This window comes from Pocillopora damicornis, chromosome 5, assembly GCF_964200805.1.
Source record: "Pocillopora damicornis chromosome 5, jaPocDami1.2, whole genome shotgun sequence".
NCBI lineage: Eukaryota > Metazoa > Cnidaria > Anthozoa > Scleractinia > Pocilloporidae > Pocillopora > Pocillopora damicornis.
The window spans coordinates 2,530,758-2,547,318 of record NC_142674.1 but is presented as its reverse complement, the minus strand read 5'-3'; the positions used below and the strand labels follow the sequence as shown (position 1 = coordinate 2,547,318).

At 38.0% G+C, this 16,561-nt stretch overlaps 2 protein-coding genes across 2 annotated transcripts; one reads left to right on the top strand and one right to left on the bottom strand.

The window, feature by feature from the left end:
• Positions 1-450: 450 nt before the first annotated feature.
• On the bottom strand, positions 451-10,257 carry LOC113686630 (MTRF1L release factor glutamine methyltransferase). Its single transcript, XM_089207293.1, has 11 exons — positions 10,179-10,257; positions 9,778-10,072; positions 9,028-9,113; positions 8,332-8,425; positions 8,047-8,172; positions 7,815-7,879; positions 7,133-7,176; positions 6,706-6,811; positions 6,455-6,556; positions 5,900-6,010; positions 451-1,850 (listed from the first exon to the last, which is right to left on the bottom strand). The coding sequence occupies exons 2-11, from the start codon at positions 10,018-10,020 to the stop codon at positions 1,820-1,822; spliced, it is 1,008 nt and encodes a 335-aa protein (XP_089063419.1). The 5' UTR covers positions 10,021-10,072; positions 10,179-10,257; the 3' UTR covers positions 451-1,819.
• Positions 10,253-15,146, top strand: LOC113686521 (uncharacterized). Its single transcript, XM_027204154.2, has 4 exons — positions 10,253-10,556; positions 11,061-11,524; positions 12,982-13,176; positions 13,843-15,146. The coding sequence occupies exons 1-4, from the start codon at positions 10,487-10,489 to the stop codon at positions 13,939-13,941; spliced, it is 828 nt and encodes a 275-aa protein (XP_027059955.2). The 5' UTR covers positions 10,253-10,486; the 3' UTR covers positions 13,942-15,146.
• The last annotated feature ends 1,415 nt before the right edge of the window (positions 15,147-16,561 follow it).

The window sequence follows — 16,561 nt, the reverse complement described above, 5'->3', positions numbered from 1 at the left end:
CTTTTCCTTCTTTTTTAGAAAATTACTTTTAGATTATGTGTTATGAGTAATATGTACATTTACTTTAAGATTAGTTTTTACATTGTAATTTTGTATATACTTGATTCAATTTGTATCATATTCTCTTAACCCTTTTCCTCCTGACAGTGATTAGCATCTAATTTCTCCTTACAATATCAGCCCTGAATCACTCAGTAAAGTCACGAGAATAAAAGAAATGATCAACTATTAAAGATGCTCTTGATTGTTTAACAAATTCTCCTTGTCAGCACCTAAAGAAACTTATCGAGAACAGTATGGAGAATATGCATACTGATGTTAGGCTGTAAAGGGTTAATTAAGAGGGCCACAAGTTTATTAGTTGGTTAACTATTAGGTGTCACCCTCTTTAAATAAAGTTTGTTTGATTGATTGATTTCGCTCGATATAGGAGAAAAAAACCTCAATATGTCGAGTCTCTCTATATTCATAGTATACTGAACTAAGGACCAACAGAAAGAAAGAGAAATTTAAGGGTGACATGACTTACCATTTAACCTTTAACTCCTACAAGTGATTAACAACTAACTTCTCCCTATAATATCCAGACATTATCCAGCAAAAGGGTCACGAGAATACTCAAACTTATCGGGTAGAAGTTGCTATTTTGATCTAACACCAAATTCTTGTAACTAATTTAAAGGAAAATATGTAGCTGCTGGAAGGGAGATTTGACAATCGGATCCTACGGTTAACGCGTTAGAGTGACTAGCATCTAATTTATCTTTACAGTATCTGAACAGCCTATAAGAGGTAATTGGCAATTTTTTTGGTTATTAAGATGTACCTCGTAAATGTACGGATGGGAATCCATTCTGTGATAGAGGGCCAGACTGTAAACATCTAGAACTCTTTAAACGGGAATTTGAGCGTGATTCTCACCAAGATTACACGAAAATTCCGACTGGTATCTGATGTGTCTCTTACGACCGACACGAAACCCTGCGTCATGCCAGCCACAAACTGTTTCTCACAACTAATTAGTTAGTCGATTTAATCACATCAGCAAACTCTTATCTCATTAATCATATCAGCAGGCTCTTATTTCATCATCTGCTACTCTTAGGACGAGTTAACCACAGTTATTTCCATTGAGTCTCGAAAGTAATCTAGGAATGTGATCGGTTTTTACCTACCTCGCTATGTGATTGGTCTAAAAAAAAGGCACCCTATCCTCCTAACCAATCAGATTCAAACTTAAAGCAATCAAGAGTTATACATAGGAAGTTGCGTTTCTGCGCTTCAGACAATAATTTCCTTTGTACTTCCACTTTTCATTGGCTTCTTGTTATTTACTCCTTAGGTCTGAAGAACTGTTGTGATATCTTCGAGTTTGGAACAGCGACGCATTCGTATTGCGCTTTATTTTTAATACCAATGAGTGACTAGCATCTAATTCAAAATATCACCCTTGTATCACACATTAAGGTCACAAGGAAAAGAAGCTCTTGATTGTTAAACAAATTCTCCTTGTCAGCACCTTACGAAATTTATAGAGAACAGTATGGAGAATATGCATACTGATGCTAGGGTCAAACCATTACGGAACGTGCTAGATTGAATGACCAATGTCTGACTTTCACCTCTGCCTTGGTTAATACTTGCAAAGACGTGTTTCGCTCTTCCTTCATGTTCATAAACGTACGTTTCATGACACACCGAGCTGAACTGGGCGAACTCTTCTTTCCGTAAACTCATTCCGTTTCAAAACCAACACAGCATGCCCAGTTTACAAAGTAAACCGCTGGCCTTGACACGTGTTGCAGTGTAACGCAGATGGTTATTTTCGGGTGATATGACAAAATCTTGGCCTGTAATGAAAAATCAACAAAAGGCTCTTCAAGAGAGAGTTAAGAGATTACTTTTTTTAAACCAATATAAGGATTTAAAAGCTACTTCAGCTTACTATTCACGTAGTATACAGTTTCTGCAGTACATTGCTATTTGTTATATGCTGTTCATAAGAATTTGGAGAGATCCCAGTTGGACGCTGAGCACATTCGGTCTTCCTTGGATCGATAACGCAGCTATGCGCCCGCTACAGCCGTTTTGCTTTACCATTGGCTATAGCAAGTACAGTGAAGCGAGTGAAGTTTGGAGAGCAAAGCGAGCGCGCATGAGCAAGCATGGAGCGTGAGAGAATCGCGTTTTCTCTTCACGCTTTTTCCCTTATACACTCTTGGTTTGCGTTTTGTTACATCCTCCAATATATTATATATAACAATATATAAGGTCAGTGAATAGACCATGTCACTGCTTACTACTGAGAGCGCTTACTTTAAGTGAACGATTGGAAGAGGAGGTGGTTAAGTGACTGGGCGAGGAAGAAGATTTGGACGGAGGGAAAGGAGCCAGGGAGAAAGACCAGTAGCCCGTTTCTCGAATCTCCACGTAACTTAGCGAGCCCGAAGCCATATTTTAAAATCGAAATTTAAACAATGGAGAAGGAAGGTTCTGGCACCCTAACCAGATTATTTTGTTTCTTTAGCTGATAGTTTTATTATATCATTTTCAAAACTTTTAAAACCCTCATCTTGACTGAAAACGGAACAGCTCTACGGGCTCGTTAAGTTACCTGGACCTTCAAGAAACGGGCCCCTCGGGACGGATAACTAGGGGGAGGAGCCCAAGGGGTTGAAAGAGGAGGAATGGACTCACGGGAGGGGAGGCGGGGGAGGAAAATGTATAGTATTTCGACTTCACCGAGCCTTTTTATGATCAACAGAAATTTTTACGGTACGACGTAGCCAAGTTTGCAGGTTTGTCATGACCGCTAGATAAAAGCTCTGAAAACACATTTTTACAGCCATAGTCTCGGTCTGAACTGATCATATTCACTAATTTCAACCAAGCTTAAGGCTTCTTCTCCTGAATTCTTATGATCGCAGAGCCCTAAAAAATTGTATAGTTATAATAGTGACTAAGATTTCGATCCACTATTGGGTAATGGTTTTTCGTCTTTCACTGTTCCCGTCTACCAGAGGACTTAATGCCGGGCACAATTCACATTTCATCATTAACAGAAAGTCGCAACTTTAATTGCTTAAAACATAGTCCTAGAAAATTTAATGAAAATGTGATTCACAAACACGGTCTGTCAAACTGTAAATGAGATACTTCGAGGAAACATGCGAGGGGTGAGCGCGAGAGAAACTCGCGAGTTAGCTGTATCCTCGCGAGTATCTGGCCGAAAAAAATCTAACAAAGGTCTACACTATGCCCACAATAAATCCGGTTAGTTTTGAATGATGGAAACCTATACATCCCTTATTAAGTTCACCAAAAAGCCGACGTCCTAAAATAAAAAAAATTTTTCGAAAAGTTCCGTTTTTGTTGTACAACTTTTTGCATTAATGCGGACGGGAAGGCCAAACTTAACATTCTTAATTGTAACTTTAATGGATTTTTCCCACCCAGGAAACAAGTTTGGAACCTATAAACGAACCCGCGGAAACGAATTAACAGGACTTCGTACCTAAAATGGCCAAAAAAAATATATTAATTAATCGCCCCTTAAATGACTTTTTTTGAATGTCTTTTTTAGCTGACTCATTTTAGTCTAATTTAAAAGATTTTAAATAATAAAGACAGGAACAACTAAAGGCAGGAAGCTTTAACTTCTCTTCACACCTTTTTCTCTTCCTTCCTTTCGTTTTGTACATTTATAATCGCTTGGATTAAAATCACTAAAAATAATATTTTTCCCTAGCAACCAACTCTAATTTTGCGGTCTCTAACATGGCAGAATATAGAGTGTTGCAATCGAACACGTTTTTTCAAAAAGACGACAAAATTTCTGCAATTATCATAAGATGAACTTAGAAAAATCCAAAAAATATGTTACAAACCGCAGGTATTAAAAATTTCAAGTCAGTGAAACTTTTATCATGGAGGTAATAACTTTTTTCGGCTTACTGAACTCATCGAGGTGCCAGCCCCGATTATTCGAAGGGTGGATAACTTTCTCCGCTGGATAAATCCTTATCCACTAGATAAATCTCTACCCGATGGCGAGCACAGTACGTTTTGTTAACATCTATCCGCAAGATAACGATTTATCTGCAGGATAGCGTTATCCTCACTTTGAACAATTGGGCAAAGGTCTTTTAATTTCCAATCCCACGTAATTTGGCATTACGGGTTTTTATGATTATCCGACGGCAAAATCAGAGGAGTACCTCTTTCAAGCGCCCTCCAGTCTATTCAGAATTTTAAACAAAGGATTTTACATTCGCAAAAAAAGAGAAGGAAAAGTAATGTTTATAAACGCCGCTTGAGATGGAGATAAACGCAGGGAGCGAAATTATATTGAATAACCATGCAGCTTTTCTGACTTTCATAAATAAATAAAAATGCCGGTATTGGACATAGGTTTGAATTTTGACTCCCGGGAAGATTTTTACCACACTCAATACAAATTGACTTTAAAAATGAAATATAAAGTAAATTAATGATTTCAATTTCGGAAAGTCGTCCCAGTGCATCTGGAATGGAAATAAAAAAAATCTGAAGTTTCATCATAGAATTTTCACTATTTAAAAGTTATTTTGAAGTTTGTAGTTTTGTGTTATGGCACTGTAGCCCGAGAGGAGGCTGGAAACGGAAAAATTTATCAATCGCTGACGTGTCAAACGAACTCACGAGGAGCAGGTGTTTCAATTCAGGAGATGCGTGGGTTTCGACGTTCGATTTTTTGCTTTTAAACTTGTGTTATTTCATATTACATTTCAAAACTCAGAGCCAGATTAACATTTCGCTCACTGTTTTTTTTTTTTGTTATACCAAAACTGATTCTTTGATCATCTGGAAAGGTTTAGCCAAAATTGTCCAAGTTTTTCTCGTGCAATTCCTTTTAACCTTCTTCCACTTAAACTATCTTTATTTATTCTAAGTTTACGATCGCTTCTTTCACGTTTTTTTGCGGAAATAATATTTGCGTGTAGAGAAACATTTAACTGTAAAAAATTGGTGATACCACATTTCTTAAAAACAAAGTCGATGACCTTTCGACGCTACCTTTAAGTCCTTATCAAGTAAAAAATTATAAAAACTAGGAGCAATAAATACTAGGAAGAACAAGAGGTGATACAGGCAGGAAAACTAACACACAAACAAACATTAAAATGACAAGCTTAGTAAAAGTTTCGCTCGTATGGACTCCGTTTGGAGTCCACAATCATTTATCAGCCGCTCCTGTTGCTATGTAGATTCAGTGGACTGGGAACAAAAATAAATCCCAGGCTTCTGAAAGGTTTTGATTTCGACTAAGGGGCCAGTCTCCGCGCGTCCAAATAAAAGTATTTTTTCTCTCCCCAGCCTTCTTCTGCTTCTAGAACCCAAGAAGGGGGCCACACTTTTCGCGAAGAGGTGTTAAGCGTTCGCTCGCCGAAAGAACTTCCTCTGAATCAAAATTCTAATGATAACTCTTCGGATGTTGGATTTGCAAGCCTCTTTCTAATCTAGGATTCATCGATTGCAGGGGTTTGTAATCAGTTATAGACACCAACTTTACACCTGCACCCAAAAATCCCATCACAGCACCATTGCAAAACTGGGATCCCTCTCCTCCCTTTGCAGACCTATGCTCTCTCCCCCCCCCCCCCTTTCACCCCTTGGTACTTTTCATTTTTCTGCAGACGCATAATGACAGCGGTAATCTAAGTTAGTGTTGCGTGCTTTCCCGCCCTTTTCACCAGCTGTACGTTATCGCTCAGCGCGCCGATTGGTTCTTTAGCTATCAACGTTATGATTGGTCAGGTGTATTAAACTTTTTTGAAGGTCAGCTGTATGGCTCGAAAAAAAACTGTACTTCTGTTCTACATTTACCTCTGACTCTTTCAAAAGCGTATTACTGTCTAACCTTCGTGTGAAGTCGTTGAAAGTTGCGGAGTATTTCAACCCAAGATCGTTGTCACTGATCCATTCATCGATCAACTTGGGATGAGAAATGTCCACCTCTAACCATACCGAGCTGCGATTGAATAATTCCACGTCAAGTTGTTATCTTTGACACATTGATAGAATGGGAAAGATATAAGCGGAAGAACTGTGCGCGGAGGCCGCAAAGTGGAGCCCCATACCTAAGAAAAAACGTAACCCAGCAAGACCGCCAAATTTGTTCGTTACGCGATCATTGGTTTACAAAAATGTACATTACGGGCTCAACGTGTTAATAAAAAATGTAAAGCCGGATTAAACTGACCTCTCGCTTTCCCTAAAAAATGTTACTGTCCATTTAGGTCTCTCATTTAGTTATTTTTATAGGAACTACTAGGTAACTTGTAGAAAGTCGAATACAATGAAGAATGTTTCATAATTAACCCGGCGAAACTCCCCGTTGGGGCTTGTCTAAATCTATATCTAAACCAACCTACCTATAATAGAGCGAAACTGCGTAACAATCTCAGGTACTCACCTGCGTCTTGTAGGCTTTAGTAGCATCGGTGATACACGTAAAATGTCTTTAACAACATCCAACCCATCAGGTCCACCGCATAGAGCACGTTCATCTTCATATCTGACAAAAAGAAAATCAAATCAAATCGACATTGTTTTTTGTTTGTTTTGTACTTTTGTGTGTAGGTGTGTTTCCAATCTTCTTTATTCACGCTTATCGCCATTGACCATAACTTTAACCAACCATCACAAATACACAAATAGACCAACCTGGAGATTTCAGGTTGTAAGAGAGCCATGTCTTTTAAGGGAATATACGGAGGATTGCTAATAATAGCATCGAACTTTCTTGACCCAAGTAACGGTAGGACAGATTCTGAAAGGCAGAAAAATGATTCGGAAAGGGTAGAAGCTTGAGGTGACAAACTGACTCACGACTTAAGCCGTTTCAACGAAATAGGTTTCCCCGCACTCCAAGATATTACATGATGAAAGCTCTCGATATAACTGCGGATAACAAGTTTACCACGCTATGAGCAGTTACACGCACACACATTTCCCCTTGCTTTAGACAGGTACCGGTTACAAATTTTCCTGCCGAGACAGCTGGTGCGGAATAATACGTTTTCCCGCGCTTTTGGGTGGTACGCAGTGGCAGATATTCCAATCAAGGTTAAAATTGAGAAAGACTACTCACGAACATCGGCATGATGCAATTCTATCCTGTCACTTACATTGCATCTGAAATAAAGAGCAACCCAAGATTTAACTATTTCGTGTTGTACTCTGACAGAGCCCTCGGTTTCCGGTTTCCGGCTTCCCTTTTCCGATAAGAATCTGAGAGTGAGGCGCATGAAGCGTCGTTTAAAAAAAGTATGGACTGTTCTGTTCCTGCACCTCACTCACAGAGTTCCGCGCGGCGCGCTGATATCAATATAATGTTTACTGAATTTTTTTTTTTTTTAATCATGCGAAGGACTTCGCCGAAATCTTTTAGGGACTGCTTGTAGTCTATTCTCTTATCTGGGTAATTTAGTATTATCAACTGAGTTGATAACGTAATTGGCCACCTTAAAGAGTTTTAAAGCTGACGTTTCGAGCGTTAACCCTTCGACAGACGAAGACAATTGCTCTAACGAAGAGCTAACACTCGAAACGTCAGCTTTTAAACTCTTTACGGTGGCCAATTTACGTTATCAACTCAGTTGATAACACTAAATTACCCCGTTATATTCTCCCACCGACGCAGCACCACAGTTTCTTTAGAAACTACCCCTTTATGTTTTATTTATTACAGTTTTCTCCAAACCATAAAATTATAACATTAAATTAAGATAAAGGTGGAGAGGGAAGCATCCAAAAAGCGCATATTCTCTCACCTGTTTGCATTGTGCCTTGTTAGGTTAACTGCCGCTTTATTCTTGTCAATGGCTACACATGTAGCCTAGCATCACACAAGAAAACAAAGATTCAAGTCAATATAGTGCATTAAAGTTAAACAGAGTAAGAAAAACACAATTGCTTCAAGGGAAGCTTGTTAAATTGGCAATTAGATGAGATGCTATCAAAAGTTGCTGCAACAACTTGTTGCATGCAACAAGACAAAATTACCTCGGAAAACTCAGTCAATATAGACAAACATATGGCTCCACTTCCACACCCAATTTCCAAGAATGAGAAGGAACCACCTTCAGTTTCATCATGAAGATGATGTTCGGCCACCAAATCAATTAGTTCCTGAAATTGGGAAGAGTTAATTATTGACATATTTATTATAATTTTAAAAGCTGTCTAAACTGAAGATCCCCTCATACAAAAACCTAGATACATAACACCAAAGTGAACAAATCAAACTCTTATACAAAACCTAGAAAACAGTCTTGAAAGCATCCTCACCTCAGTCTCTGGCCTTGGAATGAAAACAGGTGGTTCCATTGACAATGTCAAATGGCGAAATTCCCATTCACCAATAATATACTGAACAGGAACTCTACAAAAATACAATTCAAAATACATCAGGCCTTTGAAAAAAAAAACAAGGACAATGAAAGCAACCATTTTTACAAAATAACTGATGTCAAAGTCTAAGTTAAAATTAATTGTGCTGATGTAAAAATCACAGAGGAACCCAGATTTCATGTCACAATGTCACAAACCCTCTCTATCAAACACTGTCATGTCTGCCCCCGAAATGGAGGGTACATAGACAGTCACATTAACTCTTTACACCCTAACATCAGTATGCATATTCTCCATACTGTTCTCTATACATTTCCCAAGGTGCTGACAAGGAGAATTTATTTAACAAATCAAGAGCTTCTTTTGTTAATGATCATTTCCTTTATTCTCATGACGTCTTTGTTCAACTCAGGGGTGATATTGTAAGGAGAAATTAGATGCTGGTCACTCTGGGGGGTCAAAGAATTAATATGTTTTGACAGCCTATTGCAACTTTGGAGAGTAAATTCCACAATAATGTGTTTCCATACTTCCTTACAACTTTTACATTTCAGAACTGTTGTGTAAACCAAGGCACCCTGACTATTCCCCCTTGATCCATATTCTAACATACCAAACAGTCTACTGTAATACCTTTGTGATCTCTGACCACACAGTTTATTAATTTTCTTGATCTCTTCTCTTGTTAAATTCTGGCTGTTTTCTTTGACACCAGAAACCTGAAAGAATAGGAATGAAAACAGTGATTAACCTACATGCAATCTGACAAACTTACCACATGGCCACACCATATCTATTTGATTAGGCACCATTTGAGCTTCTTCAACTTTTGGACTTTGAGAGAGGGTACAGCCTTATTCAAGGTGGGTGCATATTTGAAGCTAGGTGTTTGTGGTGTTTACCTTTGTCAGCAAGTATTAAGTCTATTTTGAAACAAAACAATAAATAATAACAATACATGAAGGTGTACACATGTACCACTAACCATGAATTTGGAGATTGAAAGCCAATAAAAACTCCCCTTGTGCACTTCAGTTTTTTTCCTGTAGGGGGGGAGTGGTAGGCAGGGAGGAGGGGGGATGCTTATTTAAGGCCACTTGGCCTCAAAAAATAAACACTACCTCAGAGACGGGGTCTCTCGATTTAAAACAATTAGGTCTTAAAAGTCATGGTTGCTAATCCTACCTTTTACAGAAAAAACTGGTGATCCAATCTGGCACTTGAGTGGGGCATTTGAACACAACTTCGGCCCTTGAGGGATTTCAAAAGGCCGGTGTGTTGACCCAGAAGTGGGAGGGGGGGTTTGTTGAAGGTTGAAGGTTTGAATTGGGTCCACTCAAAACTGGTTTAACTAAAATGAGTTCTAGAATTTTACATACATACCCCTGCTCTGTCCTTGCCAAGGACATATTCTGTGATGAACTTCACCGATAATTCTGCTTCAGGCACATGTTCTTTCTTTAAGCGATGGATCCACTTGTCTATCAGATTTTGTGACTGAAGGTTTTTGACATACACACAAGGACTCAACGCATCAAAACTACAGTTTTGTGATCTAATGTAGGTATTCGTCAATCGAAGATGATGATGACCCCTTAGTGCCTTAAGTACACTTCTCACCAACATTGTCAAAGCATGTTTGTGGTCCACTTTACTCAGACTGAAGTAGGAGCGCAAGCTTTTAGATAGGAAATTGTCGATAAATTAGTAATATCTATAAGAAGCGCAGACAAGTAATAAGTAAAATAGCTAAAATAGCTCTCTCATTAGTTTTTTTTTTTTACCATTTTCACAATTTTCCTTGCAGGAGAATAGCGCTGTTAGCCAACGCCGCCATTTTTGAATAACATTCATACCCAGTCCACACGCACTCCGTTATTTCGAAGGGAAGCGCACGGACTCGAGTGTTTCGAAAGGTTCGTGAAATTTGCAGTCGATGCAAGTTAAACATCCTGCACTGAAGCAGGAAATTAATTACTTAGTGTGTCGACGACATCAATCGAGATCTACTTACGATCATTCCAACAAGCAGTGAAGATTCTGGGAGATGACATCTGCGAGATTTCGCCTCTCACGGCCATAAAAACAGGACATGCGTAAAATTGTCGTTATGAAGTTAACCTTCCTTTCCATCTTGAACATCATAGCTGTGTTGAAAACAGGTTAGCGTTTATTTTAAAGATTTTCCTTCCTTCTCGAGAGAACTGTAATTTAGCTCTGAAAATTTCATCGATCTGTTTGTAATCAGCTATGTAGAAATCATGGTCGAACTTGCCTGTCTAGTTAAAACTTAAGTTCCGAATTTAAAATCTAAGCTAAGCCAGGAGCAGTCTCTCTTCAAGACTTACGTAAATTATACATTTAAATCGATAGTGTTCGACCTTCAGGATTTACATGGCAAACTATTTGAGTTCTAAGAAAGCGCGTAAGGAGTCAGTCTGTCGATGAGCTTGATTTATTATGCATCGGGATGAATTTTTTGAAAACAAAATTCCTGATCTCGGACCAACTGTCTCCTTCAGTTACCTTGAAGAGGTTATCTGCGACAGACCGCGATGTGCAAGTTCTTATGCTGGTAGTCCGTGGATTCGTTCCTTATAAATAATGATTACACCCATGTTTTATTTGTAAATTAACTTATTCCTGAAATTTTTTCTCGCTTTTAGGGCATGGAATCCCAATATCGTCATTTACAAACGATGCAGGCAACAGCATTCAACTTCCAGGGATCAAAAACTTATCAGAGTCATCAAACCAAAATCACTCAAGACTAAACAACATTACAAGCAATGAACTAAAGACAGATCCAATCATTACAACAACAAACACTATCAAGCATGAGTCACCACCCCTGACTTTTCCAACGGCCCACACAGATAGGAATTTGTGGAGTGCAGAATTTCAAGACAGCAAAACAAATATCTCCAGCAAGAACAGTTCTACAACTGTTAGGACTCCACTGACTTCTAAAAATCCAACAAACCTCAGAACTTTGACAGAACATCACACCCTACCAACTGTTTTGCCAACTACACCTCGCTCAAAGAAGCATCGATTTATTTGGAAAATACTTGCTTACACTCTCATACCTGTGGGTTGTTTGTTGACAATCCTGATCACATACTGTTTGGTAAGTCTAAAAGATATTTATAACATAAGCAGGGGTTCTTAATCCTTCACACCCTATCATCAGTTTCCATACTCTCCTTACTGCTCTCCAGACATTTCCTGAGGTGCTAACAAGAAGACTTTGCTTGACAATCAATATAGTAATGATTAGTTGGTGATCATTTCCTTTATTCTCATGACCTTAATGTGTGATTCAGGACCAATATTGCAAGAAGAAATTAGATGACAGTCACTCTTGGAAGTTAATGGAAATGGGGTAGTAAGGAAAAAGCCAAACATGAGATCCTGCTTGCAGGCTTAACCTTTAACTCCAAAGGGTCAACAGATGGTGGAAAGAGGTCTTATTCGTGGTGATAGATTGCTGGTAACTTACTTTAATGGGAACATCTGGACTAGCAGCCTTATTTGGCTTAGCGATGCAAGATTTTCATCATCCTAGCTCTAGTATTGAGGTCAAGGGCCAAATCATTTCAGAAGATGTCCAGAAATATCCAAATATCACACAAGGTGGTCCAAAATTTGCAAAGATACTATAAAGGATAAGAAAGATGGTAAAGTTTTTGAGCTTGGTATTGAAATACAAATGAAATTGAAATATTTCAATATCAAGCTTGAAGTGTACAATCTTTGGTATTCTCTTTGCATACATAAGGCTTTGGACATTGCTGATCCTTGCAGTATTCAGGACACATATAGCGTATAAACCAGGTTATAGCCAAGCTCATAATGGAGTCCCTGTGGCTCAGCAGTAGAGCATCAAAGGGTGGAACCTGAGAGCTTGAGGTTTAGTTTTCATGGGAAATTGGAAATTTTGTCTGGGTCCTAAGCCCCCGACAAGCAAAAAATGATCTCTCCTTATTAATTGTTAATAAGAGTTTAGATTAATTTTGCCAGCACCAGCTCTTCTGTACAAAATAATGAAGGTTTCACCAAAAAAGACCATTCACATATCTAGTTTTTTTTGGCTCTTTAATTGATTTGAGTTTATTTCAGCATTGCATTTTATTTTTCAAAAATTATGTCAATCAACCCTTTGACCCCCCTGAGAGTGACTAGTTTCTGATTTCTTCTCATGACATCACCCCTGAAAATGATCACCAACCAAAAGAGCTCCTGATTGTGAAACAAATTCTCCTTGTCAGTTATTTTGGGAATTTACAGAGAACAGTATGGAGAATATGCATACTGATGTTAGGGTGTAAAGGGTGAAGACTGAGCTAGCTTGAAAGTTCCTACTTGGCGTGAAATTGTTTGGCAGTTGTGAGGTACCAAGCATGCAAATCACACCCAACACATCAGTTTCAGTTGTTAACATTTTGGCATGAGTAAAAAATGGGTTGGATTTAATAAAGTTGTTTTTTTCTCTCGGAAAAAGGAGGGATGGAACTGATATACTTTCTACAAATTTACATTATGAAATAAACTGCTCAATATTATAGTATTTTGGTTTTGTTTAAGGTTCGTCATGTGCAGAAAGTACGGAGGAAAAGAAGACTTGAGCGGGAGCTTGTGCATCAATACTCTTATCCAAACAGTGAAGCTGATGACTCAGAAGAACAGAATATTGGAGACTTTGAAAGTGTCATCAACACTCACTTTGTTGCCTTCAATGATCGCACAGACAAAAATCTTTATGAGGATCCTCAGACAGAGGTAAGATCTGATGTGGAGCAACACCAAAGAAGCTGGCAAAGTCCTTTAACCCTTTACCTCCTATGAGTGACACAGAGAGAATTTCTCCTTACAACAATCAACACAACATCAAGCATAGAAGTGTTGAGAATAAAGTAAAATATCAATTAGGGATTATTAGTTGATCCAATACCAAATTCTCCAAATTGACATCATAAGAATTGTATGGCAGACAGTAAGGAGAATTACTAATGAGATTGTGGAAGGTAAAGGGTCCATCTTTTTACCCTCAGGAGTAGTCACAGATGAATTTCTCCCTGCAGTATCTGAAGTCAACCCTTTCACTTTCAAGATTTCATTAGTAATTGTCTGCTATACAATTTTCACAATGGCAGTGTGGATAATTTGGTATTGGATCAACTAATAATCCCCTTGTTGCTATTTTTCTTTTTTCCACATCACTTGTCAGCTTGATATTGTAGTGATTGTAAGGAAAAATTCTCTCTAGGTCACTTATGGGAGATAAAGATGTTTTGGAAACATTTGTCCTGAGTGTATAGATAGAAAAAGCATATATGAGATCTTCAAATAACATATTAGGGCCATAAATTTGTTCCATAGTGTATCTAGAAAAAAAACACGAGTAACATCTTTCAAATAAACAAAAGGTGTTCTTTTACACTACAGGTGAACCTAGCCTTCGAAGAAAGTTCCAAACTGTTGGTACAAGAGTCTGCTTCTTCTATTCCAGAAGAACTTGAAGTTTCGACAAGTTTTACCAGTTGATGTAGAGAATTGATGTGGACTTGCAAGCACTAAACCTGTTTTATGGCAAAAGAATAAAGGGGTAAGTTTCTAAAGAAACTGTGGTGCTGCGTCGGTGGTAGAGTATAGCAGGTAATTTAGTGTTAACAACTGGGTTGAAAACATAAATTAGCCACCGTAATAATTTAATGGCTAATTTACGTTTTCAACCCAGTTGTTAACACTAAATTACCTGTTTTATGGCAGTATGGTTGCAAAATGAACCCTTTCACTCCCATGATCCAATTGGTAATTCTCCCAACTAACTGTCATACATTTCCTTGTAAATGGCACAGGAGAGGTAGGTGTTACATTAAGACTACACCCTTTGGCTGATAAGCTCGTCTTTTCTCATTGCCTATTTGCAAGGTAACATATTTCAATTGTACTGAGAAGTTACTTGTTAATCACTTCTGGGAACTAAAGGGTTTAGTAAATGAACCTCCTAATTTTCCAGTAACAGTGTTACTGGGAAAGAGGAAATCATCAACAGGAATTTAAGTTTGCTGAGTCCTGTACAGGGATTAAGGTGACCTATTACTAAACAGATCCACAGCAGCAAGGAATCTATTTGTTTCACATGATTATGAAGATGACCTAGTGTAGAAAACCTTTGATTTTTACTCTTTAAATACCTAATTTCCTTGTAAATAGCTCGTTTTAAACCTAAGGGAACTTTCTGGACAAAAGAGAAAATGTTTTTAATGGTGACATTATGTATGCAACTAATAGATCATTAGTAAGAACCAATCAAAATGCATGAGGACTGTGCATAATTCAGTGGATCATAACTTCATTAACTGTGTACAGGAACAACTCTACAATATTTACATAAAAAAAAGAAAACTGGTCTGCAATCAGTATCACTATGATCAAAGGTCTTTATCATTTTGCAAAATCGTTCGGGAAGAGAAAAATTATATTTAAACATAATTCTTAATCATTATTCAACCATATTACGGTGATACAAAGCAACTCAAAATTTGTTTATTTAGTACAAAGAACCTAAATATGTAAAAATGTAAAGATTTTTATTATATTATTGTATAATTGCAAGGTAAAAATATTTAAGAGTTGTGATGCAAAATACGTAAGACCAAATATCTTTTAAGAATTGCTGTTCAATTTAGATACCTGACATGTTAGTAAACGCAAAGATTTAAAAAAAATACTGTTTGATAACAGTCTGCCAGTCTCGTGTTTTGTGGGGATGGTTATTGCAGGCAAGTAAAGTCTTTTTTAGGCACACTCGCCTTCCTCCTTCCTCTTCGGGAACAAAGCAGCTACAACCGGGGTGGGTTTGCAGCACGATCTATTTCAGAAAAAGTAACGCAAATCACGGTTCACGAGTACCAATCAGTTCATTTTCCCCAATCACGTACATAACAATAAGTGACAATATTTCATCCTGCTCTTGCGCTGAGGACTCTTGCCTAGAAAACAAGAGAGGGAGCGTTTGAAGAATCAATACAAAAGTGAAAAGCTGTCTGATTTTTTGCCCTGAAAATAGACAAAAAGGCTAAAGCATTTAACAAGAACCGACGCCAGTTTCCGCCTCTTGCTCCCCTCCTTTTGCGATTTCGTCTAATTTTCTTCTGAAAATGGCGAAGAACGAGCATTAACCCTCCTAGACTTTTCCTACGGAAGGAATCGCAACTCCAAATCGGTTGCAATATGTGGTATAATCATGAATGTCGGTAATAATTCACGGTTCACGCGAAACCGTTGAGTCACAGATCACGAGATTAACGTTTCACGTTATTATAATCCGCAACTCGCGCATAGTGAAAAATACTTTGCGGCTTTGTTGTGTTTTCCTACTAGTTTCAGACTGGCACAATTTTCTCTGTACAGCTCTCTCAGGTTTCTTAAAATTAAACTGAATTTGTACTAAAATCAACTTTTTTTCAATTTCCTCAAGAGACCATGATCTACGTGCACGCGGTTGACGCGTTTAGATCGATTGCGGAAAGACCGCAGACTTAAAAAAAGCGAAGCTTTAGTGGATAAAGTTTATTTTTAAGATACAAATTCAAAAGTATAGAGTAGAAAAAATTTTGGCCGTCTAATTTTTGGTTTGGGCTGTAGTGCGACCTGGGCCTAACTCAAACAATATTGCATCCTATTGACCAGCGGTTAAAAGATGGCCTCGTTTGTGATTTAGTATTCCAGTAGGGCTTGGGCACGATTTATAGTACCTCGTTGCTGACTCATCTTAAGCCGGAAGTCAGTTGTTATTTATAATATTACGATTTATTTACTCTCCGGTCGCTAAGACACGTAACTCATAGCCAGGTGAACATGAAAAATGACACGAGAACTTCCGAAGATGAAAACCCTTTTAATAACGGTCAAATCAAACAAAAGGTTATCACAAATGCTATATTTTGTCAGGCGAATGCTATCCGATTTGCTTATTGTTTGGAATTTACGAATATTGGCGAGAACAGTGTTCATTTATTTCTTTAGATTTTTTGGCAGGTTATAAATTGTAGACATTTCAGCACCAGCTGGACTTACATAACTAATGCCTCCGTCAAAACTGATGATGGTTTCGTACTTCAAATAAAGACATTTCGAGTCGCTAAAAAAGTTTTCATGC

Bases quoted from the DNA above. Each gene is read 5' to 3' on its own strand.
- LOC113686630 (XM_089207293.1), bottom strand. From the start codon at position 10,020: ATGTTGGTGAGAAGTGTACTTAAGGCACTAAGGGGTCATCATCATCTT. The intron at 6,011-6,454 runs GTGAGTACCTGA...ATTCAATCGCAG, and splicing joins CTAAAGCCTACAAGACGCAG to CTCGGTATGGTTAGAGGTGG. The intron at 1,851-5,899 runs GTTAGACAGTAA...TTTTCATTACAG, and splicing joins TTCAACGACTTCACACGAAG to GCCAAGATTTTGTCATATCA.
- LOC113686521 (XM_027204154.2), top strand. From the start codon at position 10,487: ATGCGTAAAATTGTCGTTATGAAGTTAACCTTCCTTTCCATCTTGAAC. The intron at 11,525-12,981 runs GTAAGTCTAAAA...GTTTTGTTTAAG, and splicing joins TCCTGATCACATACTGTTTG to GTTCGTCATGTGCAGAAAGT. The intron at 13,177-13,842 runs GTAAGATCTGAT...TTTACACTACAG, and splicing joins ATGAGGATCCTCAGACAGAG to GTGAACCTAGCCTTCGAAGA.